The sequence below is a fragment of the Orycteropus afer genome, unplaced genomic scaffold (genome assembly GCF_000298275.1).
Source record: "Orycteropus afer afer isolate SDZICR_OR568_19922 unplaced genomic scaffold, OryAfe1.0 scaffold00001, whole genome shotgun sequence".
Lineage (NCBI taxonomy): Eukaryota > Metazoa > Chordata > Mammalia > Tubulidentata > Orycteropodidae > Orycteropus > Orycteropus afer.
The window spans coordinates 1,816,301-1,838,327 of NW_006921588.1; the positions used below are offsets into that span (position 1 = coordinate 1,816,301).

A 22,027-nucleotide genomic window follows, 5' to 3' on the forward strand; every position below is an offset into this window, starting at 1 on the left:
ACTATGCCAGGAATGACAAATTTAATAGGAATGGCATGGCATTCATCGTCACAAAAAATGTTTCAAGATCTATTCTAAAGTACAATGCTGTCAGTGATAGGCTAATATCCATATACCTACAAGGAAGACCAGTTACTATCATTATTATTTAAATTTACACATCAATCACCAAAGCCAAAAATGGGGAAATTGACAATTTTTACCAACACCTACAGTCTGAAATTGACCAAACATGCCATCAAGACATACTGATTATTACTAGTGATTAGAATACACAAATTGGAAACAAAGAAGAATCACCAGTAGTTGGAAAATATGAACTTGGTGATAGAAATGATGCTGGAGATCATAGTAGAATTTTGCAAGACCAATGACTTATTGCAAACACCTTTTTTCAGCAACATAAATGGCGGCTGTCTAGGTGGGGATCAACAGATGGAGTACACAGGAATCAGATAGACTGCAGCTGTGGAAAGAGGTGATGGAGAAGCTCAATATTTCAGCCAAAACGAGGCCAGGAGCTGCTGTGGAACAGACCATCAACTGTTCATATGCAAGTTCAAGTTTAAGCTGAAGACAAGTAAAAGAAGTACATGAGTGGCAAAATATGACCTGATTATATCCCACCTGAATTTAGAGACAATCTGAAAAATAGATTTGACACTTTGAACACCAATGACCGAAAACCAGATGAACTGTGGAATGATTATCAACGTCATCCATGAAGAAAGCTAAAGGTCATTAAAAAGAGAGGAAAGGAAGAAAAGACCAAAATGGATGGCAGAAGAGACACTGAAACTTGCTGTTGAGTAGAGAGTAGCTAAAGCAAATGGAAGAAATGATGAGATAAAAGAGCAATAAAAGAGCTGAACAGAAAATTTCAAACAGCAGCTCAAGAAGACAACGTGAATTATGATAATGACATGTGCAAAGACCTGGAGTTAGAAAACCAAAATGGAAGAACACACTCAACATTTCTTCTTCTTCTTTTTTTTTTTGAGGTTAGGACTTTTTTTAATTTGTCCCAAAATTGCAGAAGCAAAAAAAATCACGATAAAACATCTGCTTTCCTCAACATTCCCCCCCAACGCAAAAATCTATCTGGAGGATGAGAACTGTTTTGTACAAAACCGGATTTCTCCTCCTGCAGGTAGTTGTTTTGCATTGGCAGAATGTAAAGGAAAGCAGACCGTTTTATGATTTTTTGCTTCCACCAACAGCACAACTCCCCTGAAATGTGACTGGTACGGATTTCCAAGCAGACCACGGGGGGGGGGGGGCGATGGGTCTCGGAATGTCCTTGGAAGGCTCTGTCATGATCTGAGTAAAAACCCCAGAGTTCTTTCTCTCAAATGGAAGCAGGAAAAATAAGGCAGAGCAACTACTTAAACTTTGTCTTCTTTCCTTGTGGTTTGTGGTCTCCTCCTCCACCTCTGCCTCCCCGTAAGTCCCCTCGCCCTCCAAAGCCTTCCCGGCCTCTGCCACCAAATCCACCTCAGCCTCCTCTGCCGTGGCCACCTCGGCCTCCGAATCCTCCCCTGCCTCCACCTCGGCCTCCAAAGCCACCTTCACCCTTAGGCTTGGCCCAGTCTAAGGTAACTTTGTTTCCATCAATTTCATCATCTTCCATAGTCTCCTTGGCAGCTTTGGCATCCTCCTCACTGTTGAAGTCTACAAAACCAAACCCTTTAGAGGAGCCAATTTCCCGGTCGGTCACTGTCCTGGCACGAACAGAACCATCAAACGACTCCTTCAATGTCTCTTCAGTAGTGTCTTCAGACAGACCTTTGACAAACAGAGTTTTGGATGGATGGCTTCTTGCATTGGGTGATCCCCTGGATCCTTGCAACTCCAACCTGATTGCTCTGTCCTCGATTTCTTTTTTATTGCAAGAATTTAAAGATTCTTTCGCATCTTCAAATGAAGCAAATTCTATGAAAGCATACCTTTAGATTTGCCATTTTGGTTCTGGGGCACCTTGATAGCAATCGCCTTCTCAAACACCCCCTGAAGAGTTTCTTCTGTTGCACTGTAAGAGAGGTTGCTTAAAACCAGAGTCTTTGATTCACCGCTCCAAGTGCTTGCCTTTCCACCTCTATGGTCTTGACTTTGGCCCCTCTCACCAGTGTAGTACAGGGATATTGACAGCCCATCAATCCCTGTTCCCTGCTTTTCTTCAAAGGTTTTGTCAGCATCAGCTTCTGTCTTAAATTCCAGATAAGCAATACCTTTACTCTTCCCATCTTTGCTGATTATCTGATCTCCAAAGCATCTTCAAACAGTTCTTTTAATTCATCCTGAGTGACTTTGTAAGGCAAATTTTTGGCCAAAAGTGTTCTGGCATCTCGATCTTTCTTACTGTTTTTTCCCTTTGGTCTCTCTAGTTTAATTTCATTGCCAAAGACTTTTAAACCAGTGAGTTCCAAGGCTTTTTCCAGATCTTCAGCGGATTCAAAATCCACATAGCTGAATTTCCTAGTCATACCAATTCTGACATCTGTAACAGTCAGGTCATTTTTAGCAAAAAGTTCACTGAGACCACTTTTTAATTCAGGAGCAGATTTGTTGCAGTTCAGGTTTCCAACAAAGAGATTGAAAGCTGAAGTTGGTTCTACAGCTTCCATCTTCTGTTTCTTGGCTTCCGGAGCAGCCTTCTGTTTGGCTATTTCCTTCTTCTGTTTTCCAGGTACTTCTTTGACAGGTTCTTCCTCTTCTTCCTCTCCTTCTCTTCCTCATCATCCTCATCTTCCTCATCTTCATCCTCTTCTTCCTCTTCATCATCGTCATCCTCTTCATCATCATCATCTTTCTCATCGTCATCATTGTCTTCCTCCTCAGCCACACTCTTGACTTTCACAGAAACCACTTTGGCTGCAGGAGCTTTCTTGCCTTTTGCTGGTGTTGCCTCCATTGCCTCCTCTTCAAGGTCATCTTCGTCATCATCTTCATCCTCATCTTCATCTTCTGAGGCAGGAGTAGCTGCTGATGCTTTCATCACTGCTGGCTCCAATTCATCTTCATCCTCATCATCTTCCTCACTGTTTTCATCCTCTTCCTCATTGCTCTCATCTTTCTTGGCATTCTTGCCATTCTTTGCCCCCTTGGCTGGAGTGGCCACTCCCTTCTTGCTGGGGGTGGCCACCACTGCCTTACCTGGGGTGGCCCCCTTCTTGCCAGGTGTTGCTACTGCCTTGGCTGGTGTCACTGTCTTCTTGGCTGGTATAGCTGTTGCTTTTTTGCAAGGGGTGACAGCTGCTTTCTTGGCCAGTGCAGCAACTACAACCTTCTTTGATGGAGACAACACCACCTTCTTTGATGGCATCATGGTATTCTTCTTACCTTTTTTCTGAGGAATGATGACCTCTTCTTCACTGCTTTCCTCATCATCATCTTCATTTTCTGACATTTTCTCATCTTCACTATCTTCTTCTACCTCCTTGGGGGGAGGAGCCATCTTCTTGCAGTCACCTTGATTCTTATCGGCTTTTGCGAGCTTCACCATAATGGCAGCTTGTAACGGCAGAGTGTGTGGATGGTGAGTGGCACAGATGAGCCTACATGAACCCAGTCGATGTCCATGGTGGTCGCCGGTGCTGAAGAACCTGGAGCGCGCACGCTTGGCTGCCAGCTACTGCTCAAGGCTCCACACTCAACATTTCTCAAGTTGAAGGAACTGAAGAAAAAAATTCAAGCCTCAAGCTGCACTATTGAAAGATTCTGTGGGCAAAATATTGAATGATGCAGGAAACATCAAAAGAACATGGAAGGAATACACACTCTACCAAAAAAATTGGTCAATGTTCATCTATTTCATGAAGTGGAATGTGATTAAGAACCAATGGAATTGAAAGAAGTCAAAGCTGCAGTGAAGGAAGTGGTGAAAATCAAGACTCCAAGAAGTGACAGAATTCCCACTGAGATGTTCTAACAAATGGAGGCTGTGCTGAAAGCACTTACTCATCTATGCCAAGAAATTTGGAGGACAGCCACCTGGCCAAATGACTGGAAGAAATCCATATTTTTATCCATTACAAAGAAAGGTTATCCAAAAGAATGTGGAAATGGAGCTTGGTGGCATAGTGCCTAAGCCATTTGACTGCTAACCAGAAGGCTGGTGGTTTGAACCCACCAGCCACTGCTCAAAAGGACATTAGGCAATCTACTTCTCTAAAGATACTGCCTCAGACACCCACGGAGGGGTCACTATGAGTCAGAAACAACTAGATGGCAGTGAATTTTTTTTTATTATCATTAATATTACATACAAGTAAAATTTTGCTGAAGATAATTCAGAAATGGTTGCAGTAGTGTATTGACCAGGACCTTTCAGAAATTCAAGCTGGATTCAGAAGAGGAATATTATTGCTGATGTCAGATGGCTATTGGCTGAAAGCAAAGAATACCAGAAAGATAATTACTTATGTTTTATTGACTATGTAAAAACATTCAATTGGTACTTCATAACCAATTATGCCTCACATTGAGAAGAATAGAAATTCCAGAAAACGTAATTGTTCACCTGAGGAATCTGTACATAGACCAGGAGGCTGTGGTTTGGACAGAACAATGGGATATTATATGGTTGAAAATCAGGAAGGGAGTATGTCAGGATAGTATCCTTTCACCATAATTTGTCAATCTGGATGCTGAGAAAATAATCTGAGAAGCTGGACTACATGAAGATGAATGTGGGATTAAGAATGGAGGAAGACTTTTTAACAACCTGTGATATGCAGATGACATAACCTTGCCTGATGAAAAAGAAGATGACTTGAAGCGCTTACTGATGAAAATTAAAGACTACATTCTGCAGTATCAATTATACCTCAACATAAAGAAAACAAAAATCCTCACAAGGACCAATAAGTATTACAATAAATGACGAAAAGATTGAAGTTGTCAAAGATTTCATATTATTTGATTCCACAATCATCACCAATGAAAGCAGCAGTCAAGAAATCAGACAACTTACTGCATTGGACAAATCTGCTGCAAAGTCCTTTTTAAAGTGTTGAAGATCAAAGATGTCTCCTTGAAGATAAAGCTTCACCTAACCCAAGCCACAGTATTTTCAATAACCTCATATGCATGTGAAAGCTAGACAATGAATAAGAAAGACTGAAGAAGAGTTGATGGTTTTGAGTTGTGCTGTTGGTGAAGAATATTGAAAGTACCGTGGACTGCTAGAAGAACGAACAAATTTGTCTTAGAAGTGCAATTGGAACCCTCCTTAAAAGCAAGAATGGCTGGATTTCATCTCAGAGTCACCTACTTTTGTCATGTTGTCAGAGGGGACCATTCCTTGGAGGAGTCAATCATGCTTGGTAAGGTTGAGGGTCAGCAAAAAAGAGGAAGGATTGACACAGTTGCTGCAAGAATGAGCTCAAGAATAGCAAGGATTGTGAGGATGGTATATAACCTGGCAGTGTTTCATTCTGTTGTCCATAGTGTTGCTATGAATTGGAGCAGACTTGAGGGCACCTAACAACAACAACAACATACTTCCATCCATACATTATTAAATTCATGCATCTTATATATACAGAAAAAGATTTCTGTAAACATGCTTACTCAATATTAATGATGCTCACTTATCAATGACAGGATTTGAATTGTTGTTTTATATACATTTCTGACTTATTTGAAAGCTTTATTATGTGAATGTATCATTTTTACAAAAATAAGGAGAATATTTTTTATAAAAAATAAAGACAAAGCCAAATATATTCAAAATATGTTGCTGCTGGCTAAATCTGTTTAATGGAGATGAATGATTATTATTTTCTTCTTTTTCCCTACATTTATATGTGATTAACTATTTTAAAAGAAAAACTGAACATCAGTCTGTTCTCCCTTCTTTGTGATTCTGCTGTTTGAAAATTTAAGCTATTTCATATTAAAATCCTTACCAGCCTCCAGTACATTAGAAGTTGAATTTTAAAAATTACTTTGTTCAGTGGCAGTGAGTTAGTCCAGTGAGATTGTTATGTTGGAGTTAGCACACCTTTGTGTACCTCTCTTATCAGAAGCTCGTAGGTGGCTACTCTAACTATAAATATGAGTTTTAGCTCTCATGTGGCACTTGGAACACTTTTTTTTTTTTTTTCAGTAAAAAGGAAAGAAAATCTTTTATGGATACTCATATCTTTTAACTCCTCTGTAATTTTCCATGGAATCTGTTTTGTTTTTATTTTACTCCTTAAAGTGGTTGACTATTTATTTGACTGATAATTATTTCCAATCCTCATGGCCACATCAACCTGAACACCTTAAGGTGGAGAAAGAAATTTTCATTAGCATCTATTTAATTAATTAAGCACTGAGGTTATTGCTGCAGATAAAGATATTGTACAAGAAGTAAAATACCAGGGACAGAATTTCTCCATAGCATGTATGAAAGTCATCATGAGTTAGAACCTCAGAAAGACTTAAAATATATCTTAAATAGTGAACACTGACATTCAGAACTATTTCATTCTTTTTTAATCCAGATTTTTAACAGCCTGTAGCAGCATTTTAGAAGCACTACAATGACTGCCAATTACCTTTCTCCAAAAAAATAATTTCAGTCAGTATTACCACTCAATGTAACCAACAGAAACTGGAAATCCACTTCAAATGTCCTTCAAATAGCTAGAAGATGAATTCAGGGGATATGAAATGTAAAATTCAGAAGATGGGACCTGACGTTGATACTTACTTGGTCTGATAGAGTAATTTTGCCTCTATATAGATCTCACGGTATAAAAAAAGAGGGAGAAAGGAAGCTGTAATGTGTCACCTTATCTAAATAAGTTACCTGTCATTCCTGAAATTCTGTTTAAACTATGATAGATGTTCTTATTCAACAAGAGACTCTCTTTTCTCCTTAGAAAACAGACCTCTTAAAAGAGAAAGTAGTATTAGTAAACTATATTTTCTTGCTAGTTATGCTATGAGCAATGGAAGCTTAAGATTTTAGTAAAGATAGCCTTAGATTTAGAGGAGAAGACACAAACCTCCCACAGCTGAACCACCAAGGGGGAAGCTTCCATTAATGTGAGTCACATTGGCTTATTATCATTTGTTTCCACATGTTGTGCTATTTTTAATTTTCTCACTATATTATTTTTTTTTTTTATAATTCTTGTCCATATTTTCTAACATCATGGAATTTGCAGCTTTTATTTTTACAGAAAAATAATGTTATACAAGTTATAAAATTATAACTCTTACACCTAGTCAGAGCCTGAAAATGTGGAGGCTTTCTTGTTAAACAAAAAGTGAGTGGTACTAGGAGAGCAGTTTTGTTTTCACTAGAGTTAACCATTCTCTTTTCCAGTAAACATCACACTATTTAAGTATGATTTTTTTTTAAATTACTTTTCCTTTCACAGTGATCATGAAAGCATGGATAATGTACCCACAATTTGCCATTCTAAATTCCTACCTCTCTTGCCTCTACTGTCAAAGCTTCATAAGCTACACAAGTCAGGCCATAAAATTAACTTCTTTGATTTTTCAAAACTGGAGCTTAGGTTGGTGGCAGGGAAGTGGAAAAAGGAATGCAAGCCCATGGTTGTGGTGAGTACTATTATATTACAGTACCCATTTTTCTTATGCAAAATTTAAGTTTTATTTCTGCCACTCGCAAATAGGTGCCTAAACACTAAATCATGATAAAAATTAGATTTAATGCGTAAATTAGTGTTTTATGTGGGACTATAGCAAGATGTAGTAATTGAAACAAATAAACATTCTTGGTAACACCAAGTTAACATTTTCTTCCATAATTTGGATTGGACATATGAATGCAGTATAAACGTACACATATACATTCACACACATACAGACACATACACATTATGTATGTTACATCCACTCCTCACTTTTTGACATAGTTAAAGTCCAAAGACCAGGTTGTTATGCAAAATTTGGCATTATACAAAACTGGAGGATGACGACATAACTTCAAAATGAACTATGATTACATCATCATATAACTTCCTAATTACTTCATTGCTAAACCACTGAGAATCATACCCAGCCAAGTTAACACATAACTTTAACCATTGTCTTGGATTTTGGCATTAGTTACTGCCAGATATACATGGTGTGGTGGTTATGTTTTTGTGTCAACTTGGCTGGGCCTGGTTGAGTGGCTGGGCAGCTGGTGGTAGTTATTCCCCATGATGAGACTGGCAATCAGCTCCATGGTGGGTCTACCACAAGCAGCTGAGTAGCTACCTTTGGGATGTGGTCTGCTTCCTGTATTTAAGGAGAAGCCTTGGGAATGGTCTCTAGCCTATGGCACACTTGAACCCTGCATGTAGCTGTGTCATTGCTCAGCAGCCTGCTTGGTCAATTCAAAACCAGTAGACTTAAATTAATGGCCTGCCATGTGGTTTAGTAACATCGGGACTGTGCCTTTTTACTTGTCAACCTTGCAGCTTCTCAGCCTCAGCAGCCAGCAGCTGTCTGAGTGAAAAAATGCCTCTAGCTCCAGCGGGCCGGGAGAGCGGGAGGCAGGGAGGTCTCCAAAGAACAGGTGGGCGCGTCCACCCGTCGTGGAGGAGACGAGCAGAAACGCCTGGAGCTCCAGCGGGCCGGGAGAAGGAGGCAGAGCTGGACTCTAAGGTTGAGGGTATTTCACCCAGCCCCCAGAGCTTGGCACTTTGAACTTGGACTTAAAACCTCCAAATTGTAAGAATAAACTCCTGTTTCTTAAGGCCATCCCATTTATGGCATATGTTCTTGTCAGAGTGGCACTGGGTAACCAGAGCACATGGTTAATCGACAAAGTATTTGAATAATACACTTTGTATTATTGTCATAAATGTGAAATATTGGATAACAAGATAGTCAATAAGTGAGGAATAGGTGTACATATATACATACACACATGTACAACCTGGTCTTTGGAACTTAACTATGTCAATAAGTGAGGAGTGGGTTGTAATTAATAATGTGGATCATAATAAGTTATAGATAACATAGCCAAAAATAGGGATTCCAGAACACTTAATTGTGCTCATGTGAAACTGGTACATAGACAAAGAGGTTGTAATTTGAACAGAGCAAGGGAATACTGCATGGTTTCAAATCAGGAAAGGCATGTGTCAGGTGTGTATCCTGTCACCATACTTATTCAATCCGTATGCTGAGCAAATAATCCAGGAAGTTGGATTATATGAAGATGAACATGGCATCGGAATTGGAGAAAGAATCATTAACAACCTGCGATATGCGAATGACATAACTCTGCCTGTTGAAAGTGAGGATGACTTGAAACACTTACTAATGAAGATCAAAGACTATAGTCTTCAGTATGGATTACACTTCAACATAAAGAGAACAAAAATCTTCACAACTGGATCAATAAACAACATCATGATAAATGGAGAAGAGATTGAAGTTGTCAATGATTTCATTTTTTCTTGGATCCACAATGAAACTGGAAGAGCAGTCCAAACCAGATGTCGCCCTATTGCACTGGGCAAATTCATTGCAAATGACCTATTTAAAGGGTTGAAAAGGAAAGATGTCATTTTGAAGACTAAGGTGAACGTAACCTAAACCATGATATTTTCAATCGCCTCACATACATGTGAAAGCTGGACAAAGAATAAAGTAAACAGAAGAAGAATTGATGACTTTTCCTTAAAATATTGCAAGAGGATGCAACAATTGGTTTCTCCTCATTTGGAGCAAAGAAGAATGAAAATAACCAAAGATGCATGGAAAGAATTACACTAAGGGACTAGTAGACCATGTGAACCTCAACCTAAATAAGCCTCAGACTAGAAAACCAGATGACACCTGGCTACCACCATCAACCACTTGGAAAGCTATCAGTTAGGAGTTCCTGGGTAGTGTGGACAAAAAATTGGATTAAAACTCAAAATCACAAAAAAAGATCAGCCTTACTTGTCTTATAGAGACTGGTGAAACCCCTAAGATTATGACCCCTACTTACCATTTGTGCCTGGAATTAAAATTACTGCAGTGACTTCCAGCCAAAAAATAGATAGGTATAAAAGGTGAACATTATATCAGATAGTTACATACTTTAGAACACTCAACAATGGGAGATCAGAAGAGCAGTATTTGCACAAAGAGATGGCTCAGAGGGCAGGAATGCATAGGAAAGAAGGGTAAAGGGTAAAGGTAACCACAGGGAAAAGTGAGAGGAGAGCTTTTATATTATGGGGATTGCAATCAATGTCATGAAATAAAGTGTGTATGAACTGTTGTATGGAAAATGAATTTCCTCTGTAAACTTTCACATAAATCACAATTTAAAATAAAAAAAAAAAGAAAGAAAAGAAGAAAAGAAAAGAATTGATGCCTTTACAATGTGGTTTTGATGAAGAAAACTGAAAATACCATGAACTGCCAGAATGAACAAATCTATCCTGGAAGACACGCAACCAGAATGCTTCTTAGAGGCAAGAATGGCCAGCCTTCATTTCATGTGTTTGAGTAACGTGGTCAGAAGGGACTAGTCTCTAAAGAAGGATATCATGCTTGGTAAAGTGGAGGGCTCGAGTGTAGCAAGGATTGTGACAATAGCACATGACCAGGCAGTGTTTTGTTCTGTCGTACACAGGATCACTATGAGTTGGAGCTGACTTGATGGCACCTAACAAACACAGCAACACAAAATGGAGGGTCAGAGTAAAAGGGGAAGACCCTCAATGGGATGGATTGACACAGTGGCTGAAACAATGGGTTCACGCATAGCAAGAATCGTGAGGATGGTGCAGGACCAAGCAGTGTTTAATTCTGTCATATACAGACTGGCTGTGAGTCAGAAGTGACTCAATGACCTAAAAGCAACAGGTGTACATTGGTAGTTACTAGTTCCAAAGATTTAAACCATTTTAACAACTATTGAAATACTGTGTAACTTATTTTCTCTCACAAAATAAAAATGACAATCTTTAAATGTTTTTGTCTAATTTGTTTTGAGATGTATGACACCTAAATATTTTCATTTTACATAATTTTCTTCAGTAATGAATGTTATGAACTAAGACAGTGTAAACTTATTCTCCATGAATTCTTACCTAGCCTAATTGGTAAGAATTGAAACACCAGGCATTGATATATTGAAAACTTAATTAATAAAAAGGTAATATAATGTGAAACTATGCACTAAGTACATGGAATGTACACACTTAGGATTCTTCTGTGATTTGATATTTGTATTTTTAATTATTTTCACTTCAACTATTGCCTTAAAACTCTGTATGTACCTACCCATGACATGTATATAAGATTATTTCTTTCCTCAGATCTTATTTTTCTTTCCTTCAATATCCAGACTAGATGCTTAGGTTTATATCTCACATGTTGTCTTCTTAGTGTCTTGTTGATGTTGTTGTTGTTATGTGCCCTTGAGTCAGACCCAACTCATAGCAACCCCTCCTTGGGTTTCCAAGGAGTATCACTATGGAAGTAGATTGCCCCATCTTCCTTCTGAGGAGTGGCTGGTGGGTTTGAACCACCAGCTTTCTAGTTAGCAGTCAAGAGCCTTAGGCACTATGCTATCAGAGCTCCCTCTTAGTGTCTTAGTGGCTACCATATTGGATAATTGCAGTGTAAAGAATTGATAAATATGAATTCATAAATAAGTTTTCAATGAAAACCATTCTACATAAAATCTTGTTGTTAAGTGCCATCAAGATGATTCTGACACATACTGACTTTACGTACAAGAGAATGAAACATTGTCTATTGCTACACCATCCTCACAATCTTTATTATGCTTAAGCCCATTGTTGTAGCCACTATGTCTACTCATCTCATTGAGGGACTTCTTATTCGCTGATCTTCTACTTTACCAAGCATGATATCCTTCTCCATGGACTGATCTCTCTTGAACATGTCTAAAATATGAAGGGAAAAGTCTCACCATCCTTATTTCTAAAGAGTATTCCTGCTGTACTTCTTCCAAGACAGATTTTTTTATTCTTCTGGCACTCCATAGTATACTCAAAAATCTTCACCAACACCATAATTCAAAGGCATCAATTCCCTTTCGGTCTTCCTTATTCATTGCCCAGCTTTCACATGCATGTGAGGCAATTGAAAACACCATGGCTTGGGTCAGGTGCGGCTTAGTCTTCAAAGTGATACCTTTGCTCCTTAACACTTTAAACAAGTCTTTTTGCCTCTTGCAGTATGTTGTTTGATTTCATGTCTGCTGCTTCCATGAGGATTGCTTGTGGATACAAGAAAAATGAAATCCTTGAGAATGTCAACATTTTCTCCCTTTATCATGATTTTGTTCACTGGTCTACTTGTGAGGATTTTCATTTCCTTTATTGAGTTGTGATTCATACTGAAGGCTGTAGCATTTGCTCTTCAAAAGTAAATACTTCAAGTCTTCCTTGTGTTCAGGAAGCAAGGTTATGTCGTCTGCGTATTGTTCATGCGTCCTCCCCTGAGCCTGATCCTGCATTCATCTTTGTGTAGTCCAGCTTCTTGGATTATTTGCAGGGCATACAGACTGAATAAGTAGGGCAAAAGGATACCACTCTGATGCACATGATTCTTGATTTTAAATATAATATTACACAGCTTATTTGTCATATTTGCATAATTACATGTTAAGAAACAATATAGCATCATGGCTAAGAACATGGTGCCTTAGGCCAGACTGATGTGTTCAATTCCAGCCTTCAAAGTTTATTAGCTGATGCCTTTAGAATTCAGTTTTCTGTCTGAAAAATCAGGGCTAATAATTATTTGATTCGTACTTCTGTGTGCAGATTAAACAAGTGAACACAGATAAAGTACTAGGACTAAACCTGACTCATGATTAGCTCATAAAGAGCAAAGATATCACTTTGAAGACTAAGGTGTGCCTAACCTAAGCAACTATATTTTCAATCCCTCATATCCATGTGAAAGCTGGACAATGAATAAGGAAAACTGAAGAAGAGTTGATGCTTTTGAATGATGGTGTTGGTAAAGAATACTAAAAATACCATGGACTGCCAGAAGAAGAAACAAATCTGTGCCAGAAGGAATGGAGCTGGAATGCTCCTTGGAAGCAAGAATGGCCAGACTGTGTCTCTTGTACTTTGGTGATGTTTTCAGAAGGCCTATTCCCTGGAGAAGGGTGTCATGCTTAATATGGTAGAGGGTCAGCAAAAATGGGAAAAACCTCAATATGGTGACTGACACAGAGAATGCAACAATGAGCTCAGGTATAGCAAGGATTATGAGGATGCCACAGGACTGGGTAGGGTTTTGTTCTTTTGTGCACAGGGTCCTTACAAGTCAGAACCAACTCAATAACAATAAGTATTGTTATATTTATTAATTAATACAAAGAACTTCTCCTCTGAGCACTCATTAAAGCAAACCACCACAACAAAAAAGCCCTCACAATATAATTTCTTCTTTTTTTTCTCACTTTTTAAATTGTGTTATATTTGGTATTAATGTTATTTTTATTGTGATTTTAGAGAAAGTCTACAGAGCAAATTCGTTTTCCATTCAACAGTCCATACACATTTTGTTCCATGACATTGATTGTAATTCCCATAAAGTAACAGCTCTCTTCCCACTTCCTCCCTCTGATTATCCTTTCTCTGTGTCCTTCTTTCTTATGCCTTCCTGCCCTCTGAGATATCTCCCCATGTAAATGCTGCCCTTTTGATCTCCCATGGGTGATTTTTCTAAGATGTGTACCCACGCTGTGTAAATGTTCACCTTATAAGCCTATCTACAGTTTGACTGGAAGCCACAAAAATAAGTTCCGTTTCAGGCCCAAAGGGTGATTCAGGGCCATTGTCTTAGGGATTTCACCACTCTCCATCAGACCAATAAGGGTGGATTTTTGTTTTGTTTTGTTTTGTTTTTTTATGACTTTGAATTTTGTTCCACATTTTTCTCCCACTCTATCCAGGATCTCCTATTCTGATCTCTTTCTGAGTGATTGATGGTGGTAGCCAGGCACCATCTAGTTCTTGTCTCAAATTCACGTAGGCTGAGGTTCATATGGCCCACTGATCTTTTTGACTAATTGTATTCATGCATCTTTGATTTTCTTCATTCTTCTTTTCTCCAGAGAAGACCAATGGGTGCATCTTACATGGCTGCTCGCAATCTTTTAAGACCCTTGTAACTACTCACTCAAGTAGGATGTAGAACAAGGTTTTGTTTTGTTTTTTTTGTGTGTAGTATGCTATGATAATTGAGTTTGATATCCCTTACAACCAAGATTCCAAGCCCATGGGCCCAGCAATTCACTTTATCAAGGTTTCTGGCTATGACTAAAAAGTTACCATGACTTTGTCTCTTGTATATAGCACATACAAATAAGTAAGTAGAAATATACGGTCATGGGTATATTTCCTTTTGCCTAGCCTTACCTGATCATTAACCTGTCTACCTATGTATCCACCATAAATTAACGTTTGTTATTACTGATAACACAGTATTGTGTATGTAAAAGTGTTCACTTTTGTTGCCTGTCTCTTGTGCACATCTCCAAGTCCACCTTTTCCTTAGTGTTGTTACAGTGGTCGCTCACTTTTGATGTATTAGCTTTCCCTTCCTTCAAATCACTACTTTTCCTTTACCTAGCTACCATTTTTCCTTCTCCTCCCTTCTTATCCTTGGTAACCAACAAATAAAATTTCCTTCCATATGTAAACCTTCTCTTGACTTTTTGCAGTCTTGGACTCTTATCATATTTGTCCTTCTGTGATTGACTTATTTAACTCAGTATAATGTCCTCCAAGTCCATTCACATTAGGAGGTGTTTTGCTCATCCTTTAGGGTTGCATTGCATTCCGTTGTGTGTATTTACCACAGTTTAGTTATCCATTCACCTTTTGATGGGTACTCATGTTGTTTCCATATTTTTGCTATTGTGAGTAGTGCTGAAATGAATATGAGTGTGCACATATCTATTTATGCTCCCACTGTCATTTCTTTAGGATATATAGCTAATAGTGGGATTGCTGGATCAAATAGTTTTTCTATTTCCATGTTTTTAAGGAAGTACCATACCATTTTCCACAGTGGTTGTATCACTTTATAGTCCCACCAGCAGTGTATGAGATTCTGAATCTTTCCAGATCTCTGCCAACATTTGTTATTTTCTGTCACAAACCAATTTCAAAAACCAATGGAAATTATGTTACCTCAAGTTTTATATATGAAGAAAACAAAGTTGAAATCCCTAATATGTTAAACATATTTTAAATACATTATTCAAAACCTTCAAACAATTCCAACTCATTTAAAGAGCAAACAAACAATGGGGGTGAAAAAAAACTATTGTTTAGTCAATTTTATTTCATGGTGATCCCATGTGTTTCAGACCATAACTGCACTTCAAAGCATTATTTGTATCTTTTTCTAGTTGTCTTCTTTTTTCTTTTCATTCCTTCTTTCTCTTTGCAATGTTGAAAATGTTGCATGAAGAACTTGCTTTGTCCCACTATTATTAAGTGCAAAAAATTCTAACAGAACAGTCCTTGAAAGTTTAGAGAATAATCTGGTAAAATCTTTTTTACAATTGTTGGCTACCAGAAACAGTGACACTGTCAATTCTATGGAAAATTAGTTCAGCTACTTTCTATCCTAGATTGGCATAATAACATTTATATGTAAAGAGATGTTTTGTTTTACTTTAAATCTTAGATGCTAAGTAGTTTCAAATATATTCAAAGCCTTCTTGGACTACCAAATAGGTACAATGAATAGGACAGAGGAAAAAGTTTTCTTACCTGAGTGTGTTGACATTTTAAGTGTTCTGAGTTTGGTGGCTTTTACAATATGACATTTTGATGTTCTCTTAGGTATATGAAATAGCAATTAGGAAATTGGAAGTTGTAACAAATCATGTTATTTAATTATAATCCTTACAGTCTCGACTGATAAGTGATTAACCAGAAAAATCAAAATCACTGGCATCGAGTGGATTCTGACTCATAGCAATCCTTCCTTGGGTTTCTGAGATGGTATCTCTATGGAAGTAGATTGCCCAGTCTTCCTTACAAGGAGTGGCTGGTGGGTTTGAACCTCCAGCTTTCTAGTTAGCAGTCAAATGCTTTAGGTACTATGCCACCAGAACTCCTTTTGCCACCGGATTAAAATATTCCTTAAAACACAAAATGGGAAATACTTATTATTATAATCTGCTTTTCATATTTCCAATTTGTCAGTCTTGGAAAATTGGAAATATGTGCAGATTGTCTACTGAGTTAGGGACATAAAAAGATTAGGAAAATTAAATTTGTGATACCTGACAGTTGAGATGGGCAATCCTTGACAATGATGTAATTTCAAATATTCCTTCTTACAAAGTAATTGTTTAAGTCAAATACTGCCCCTCAGCTGAGAGATCAACTCCAAACTTGTGTTTCAGATTCCTTGAAAGATGTAAGGACAATTGCCACCAGCCAGGACTAAGTTCAAGATAAAAGTATTTAGAATAATATTAGTATTTTCTACAAAAACAATGAACAAACAAACAAACTCACTGTTGTGGAGCAGAATCTGATTCATAGTGACCCCTCCTTGGGTTTCTAAGGCAGTATCTCTATGGAAGTAGATTACCCAATCTTCCTTCCGAGGAGTGGTTGGTGGATTTGAACAGCTAGCCTTCTGGTTTTTGTGAGGGAGAAAATATTTGGACTCTTCGTAAAACACCAGTTGCTAGCAGTTCCTGTAATCTATCTTAATTTAGTGCAAGTCAAGACAAAACAGATATATGACAGATTTTTTAATAGAGTCCTTTCAGACTGATATGTACATTATTTTACTTTAATGCACTTGTATAAAACTATCTGCTATAACATTGTGAGAGCAATGTTATTGGTAGTGTAAGATCTGTTGCCCAGAAATTTTATAATTTTTTATAGAGAACCATATGGTTTATTCTTCCTCATATAAGTAAAATGGGGCAATCTGAGAATCTATGCTAATAGATAGTAGTAGTACATTTGCCTGGGTATTCTATAGTCATCAAAAAATTTATTAAGTGTAGCATAATAAAAAAAAACGAAGTGTTAAAATCATTTATGATAATTTTGAATGCACCCAGTTTAGAAAGTTTAATGACTGATGGATATGCTCTCCTCTGGACTCTGGATTCCTGCCTAAATTATGCTTTGTTATATGCCCTGTGGTCCAAATAAAATCCTGACCAATTCACAGAAATTACACTTGTAATATCTGTAACACTGGACCAGAGCTAAACAGTATAAAGTTTGAAGTTAATCCTCTGCACTCTCTTATTCTTCTTTATCTCTTGCAACATTGTTTTGTTTCACTTTGCTCCATATTCCTTATCCTTGTGTTACCCATACATTTTGCTATTCCCTATTCTTTATAGCAGGCAAGTTTCTAGCTGACTCTAGAACTGACAATTTCTGTCTAACAACTTGTGTATGTTACTTAAAGTGTTTGAGAGTCAGTTTGCTCCTTTTGTACAAATAATGAAAATAATGAATTACTGAAAATAATGCCAGGTTGTCATGAAGATTAATTAATATAGGGAAGAGTGTGCCTGAACTGTGAGAGCTGGAACTGCCTTGTTTTTCTGAGCCTCAAAGTTTTCTGTCTTTGACAAAGTGTAGTCTTACCACTTTTCTATCAAGCTTTTTAGTAGATAAACTTTTTTTTTTTTTTTATAATCTAAATTTCTATTTGTTTCACCCTAACAAAAATACTGTTGTTATGATAAGTCATGCTAGAAGGCACAACAATTCAGGTAATATAAGACAAAATATATGTGAATTAAAGTTAATATTTCTGAATTGATTGAAGTATATTAGCAAACCATGAAAAAGATCCATTAAATCCCAATGAAATCTTCCACATAAAGGTTAAACTAAGTGCTTGAGAGTTTTGAATTTGTCTAGCTATTAAATCCTATAATTCTATGTCATACATGGCATTTTTCATTTCAGATTTCACTATAATGAGGATAAAGATGCAAACACATTAAAGAAAGGTACATTTAAGTAGAAAATACACACAGTGAACCTATGTTTATCTGTGAAATCACATTTTTAACACATCTCCAACTCTAGCTGTGAAAGAAAAAAGGCAACAGCTCATAAGGCACATTTTCAATCATCTTGAAATACCCTTTACCCTAGTAATTTACTTTTTAGCTCTGCATGCATTTTAAATGACTACTTTGCTAAAATGTGAAAGATGTTAAAAAGTAAAATGAACATATCACGTACTAAAGAAGAATGTAGAAGGAAATTGAGGTCATTCAAATTATTGGTAAGAGGCTTCTAACTCATAATGGTGATTATGACAATGAAACGATGGCAGGGAAACTAGCATACAGCCCCGGACAAGTTGATTGTGTAAGAATGATGTCATTCCCTTGATCAGGCTGCAAGGCCCTGTGGAGGCATTTGCCAGGACATAAGTGACTTTGTCCAATGTGAAGTCAGAGCATAAACCTAACACAAATCATTGTAACAACAAGTAGTCAGTAATGGCAAATTGAGAAATATTAATAAGGTTCTAATTATTCTCTGAATTCTTATAAATTAATTCTTTTGAATCTCCAAGTAGACAAGCCACATTTTCAGAGTGTTTTAATTGCCTAAATAAGATTAGTACACCTATTCATATAAATTCTCTCTCATCATCTCCATCCTAAATTGTCATGGCCTTTCTGCATTTTTCTCCTCTAATTTTTTGCTATTTTTACTTTTTTCCATAGCAGATTTACATGGTTTACTAGACATCAGAAGAGACACTGTTGGTGGAAGTGGTTAAACCGAAGATGACCAACCAAAAAACTGGCAGTGCAGAGACAATTCAGAAGTCAGTTCTGGCAATCTGCTTCCAAAAGGGCAGAGCCTTGAAAACTCTATGTAGCACAGTTCCGTTCTGCACAGAGAGGCATGATGTGTCAGAATTAACGTGACCACAACTAACAAGAGCAACAACAATATTTACCACTGTGGTGATTGACTTTAAAAGCTTCCTTTTGTAGTGGCAAATTGCTGATGAGGCACAGAGGTTTCATTAAGGGTAACGAAAAAAAATGAAAATGGCAGTGGGGATTCTTGTGGACCACGGTGAATAATTACTTTCACTGAATTGTACAAGCAAAAATAGTTGAATTGTTTGTTACATATATTTCACCAAAAGGAAATATTTTAAAGTTCTCTTTGTTGTTATTGTCGAAATAATAAACACAAAATATTGCAACACACTTTGCAAATAAAGTTATTTTGTTCACTTTGGATAGCAGATTTTGCCATGGAATTCAAGCATCCAAGTACTACCCAAAGACATTTGTCTGAGTTAGAAAATCCTCAACAGCTGTCACTGCACAGGGCTGTGAAACTTGAAGCAGAAAATACTAAGTAATTTTCCTAAGACATTGGAATAAAATTTCAAATTAAAAAATGTCCAGGAAGCAGAAGGAAATTTCATTTTTGGTTTTTGTACTACATTATTATTTATCTTTTCTAATGAAAAACCAGTAATAGACAGGGTTTCACTAATATTCATAAGGTTTTCACTGGCCAATTCTATAAGAAGTGGATGGCCCCTTCCTTCTTCCAAATCTTTGTAGTCTGGAAGCGCATCTGACACCTGTCCACCATGGGTAATCCTACTGGCATTTGAAAGACCAGTGGCATAGCCTCCAGCCTCAAAGCAACACACAAGACATCAGAGTACAACAAACTGACAGACAAGTTCTTCTCCCCTAGTTGCTCCTAACAACTCTACTCGTTTTCTTTCCAAGCCACTTCAATAGCCACCTGCCACTTTTAGTGAAATGGAATGCATAAAGATTGATATCCTAGGCGTTAGTGAGCTGAAATGAACTGGTTTTGGCCATTTTGAATCCAACAATCATATGATGTACTATGCCAGGAATGACAAATTGAAGAGAAATGGCATGACATTCATCATCACGAAGCATGTATCAAGATTTATCCTAAAGTACAATGCTGTCAGTGATAGGATAATATCCATAAGCCTATAAGGAAGAATTTATGCACCAACCACTAAAGCCAAAGATGAAGGAATTGAAGATTTTGACCAACTTCTGCAGTCTGTAATTGACTGAACATGCAATCAAGATATGTTAATTATCACTGGTGATTGGAATGCAAAAGTTGGATACAAAGAAGAGTCACTGGTAGTTGGAAAATATGGCCTTAGTGATAGACATAAGGCTGGAGGTCACATGATAGAATTTTGCAAGACCAATGACTTACTAATTGCAAATACCTTTTTCAAAAACACAAATGGTGGCTAAAAAGTGGACTTCACCAGATGGAGTACATAGGAATCAGACTGACTGCATCTGTGGCAAGAGGTGATGGAAATGCTCAATATCTTCAGCCAAAACAAGGCCAGAAGCTGATTGTGGAACAGACCATCAAGTGTTCATGTACAATTTCAAGTTGAAGTTGAAAACAAAAGAACCCTATGAGAGCCAAAATATGACCTTCAATATATCTCTCCTGAATTTAGAGATCATCTAAAGGATAGACTTGATACATTGAACACCAATGACCATAAACCAGAGGAATTGTGGGATGTCATCAAGTACATCATCCATGAAGAAAGCAGAAGGTCAGTAAAAAGACAGAAAAGGAAGAAAGACCAAAATGGATGTCAGAAGGACTCTGAAACTTGCCCTTGAAGGGAGAGTAGCTAAAGCAAATAAAAGAAATGACAAGCTCAAAGAGCTGAACAGAAGATTTCAAAGAACAGATAAAGAAGACAAAGCTAATTATTATAACAAAATGTGAAAAGACCTGGAGCTAGAAAACTAAAATGGAAGAACACGCTCAGCATTTCTCAAGCTGAAAGAACTGAGGAAAAAATTTAAGCCTCTAGTTGCAACATTGAAAGTTTCTATGGGCAAAATATTGAATGATTCAGGAAACATCAAAGAAGATGAAAAGAATACACAGAGTCACTGTACCAAAAAGAATTGGTTGATGTTCATCCACTTCAGGAGGTAGCATATGATCAAGAACCAATCAATGAAAATATTGAAAGAAGTCAAAGCTGCATTGAAGGAAGTGTCAAGAAAGAAGTCTTCAGGAATCGATGGAATACTCACTGAAATGTTTCAACAAATAGATGCTGCACTGGAGGCACTCACTCATATCTATGCCAAGAAATTTGGAAGAAAACTACCTGGCCAACTGACTGGAAGAGATCCATATTTGTACTCATTCCAAAGAAAGGTGATCCCACAGCATATGGAAATTATCAAACAATATCATTAATATCGCATGCAAGTAAAATCTTACTGAAGATAATTCAAAACCAGTTGCAGCAGTATACTGACAGAGAACTTTCAGAGGTGCAGGCTGGATTCAGAAGAGGACATGGAAAGAGTGCTATCATAGCTGACGTCAGATGGATCTTGTCTCGAAACAAGGAACACCAGAAAGATGTTTACTTGTGTTTTATTGACTATGCAAAAGCATTTGATTGTGTAAATCATAACAAATTCTGGATAATATCGACAAGAATCGGAATTCCCGCACACTTCATGGTACTCCTGAGGAAACTGTACATAGATCAGGAGGCTGCCATTCAAACAGAACAAGGGGACACTGCATGGTTTAAAATCAGGAAGGGTGTGTCAGTGTTGTATCCTTTCGCCATATGTATTCAATCTGTATGCTGAGCAAATAATACGAGAAGCTAGACTACATGAAGGAGAATGTGGCATCAGGATTGGAGGAAGACTCATTAACAACCTGCAATATGCTGACAACACAACTTTGCCTGCTGAAAGCTGAAGATGACTTGAAGTACTTACTGATGAAGATTGAAGAATACAATCTGCAGTATGGATTACATCTCAACATAAAGACAACAAAAATCCTCACAATGGGACCTATAAGTAGCATCATGATAAATGGATAAAAGATTGAATTTGTCAAAGACTTCATATTGCTTGGTTATATGATTAACACAAATGGAAGCAGCAGTCAAAACATCAGAAGACATATTGCATTGGGTAAATCTACTGCCCCAAACCTCTTTCATGTGCTGAAAAACAAAGATA

The 22,027-nt window shown here is 37.5% G+C and overlaps 1 protein-coding gene across 1 annotated transcript; it reads right to left on the reverse strand.

Annotated features, from left to right (window-relative positions):
* Positions 1–1,381: 1,381 nt before the first annotated feature.
* On the reverse strand, positions 1,382–3,502 carry LOC103191672 (nucleolin-like). The gene is given in 4 exon segments (XM_042781978.1): positions 1,382–1,947; positions 1,950–2,255; positions 2,258–2,720; positions 2,723–3,502. Coding segments are annotated over 4 exon segments (2,115 nt in total).
* Positions 3,503–22,027: the final 18,525 nt, after the last annotated feature.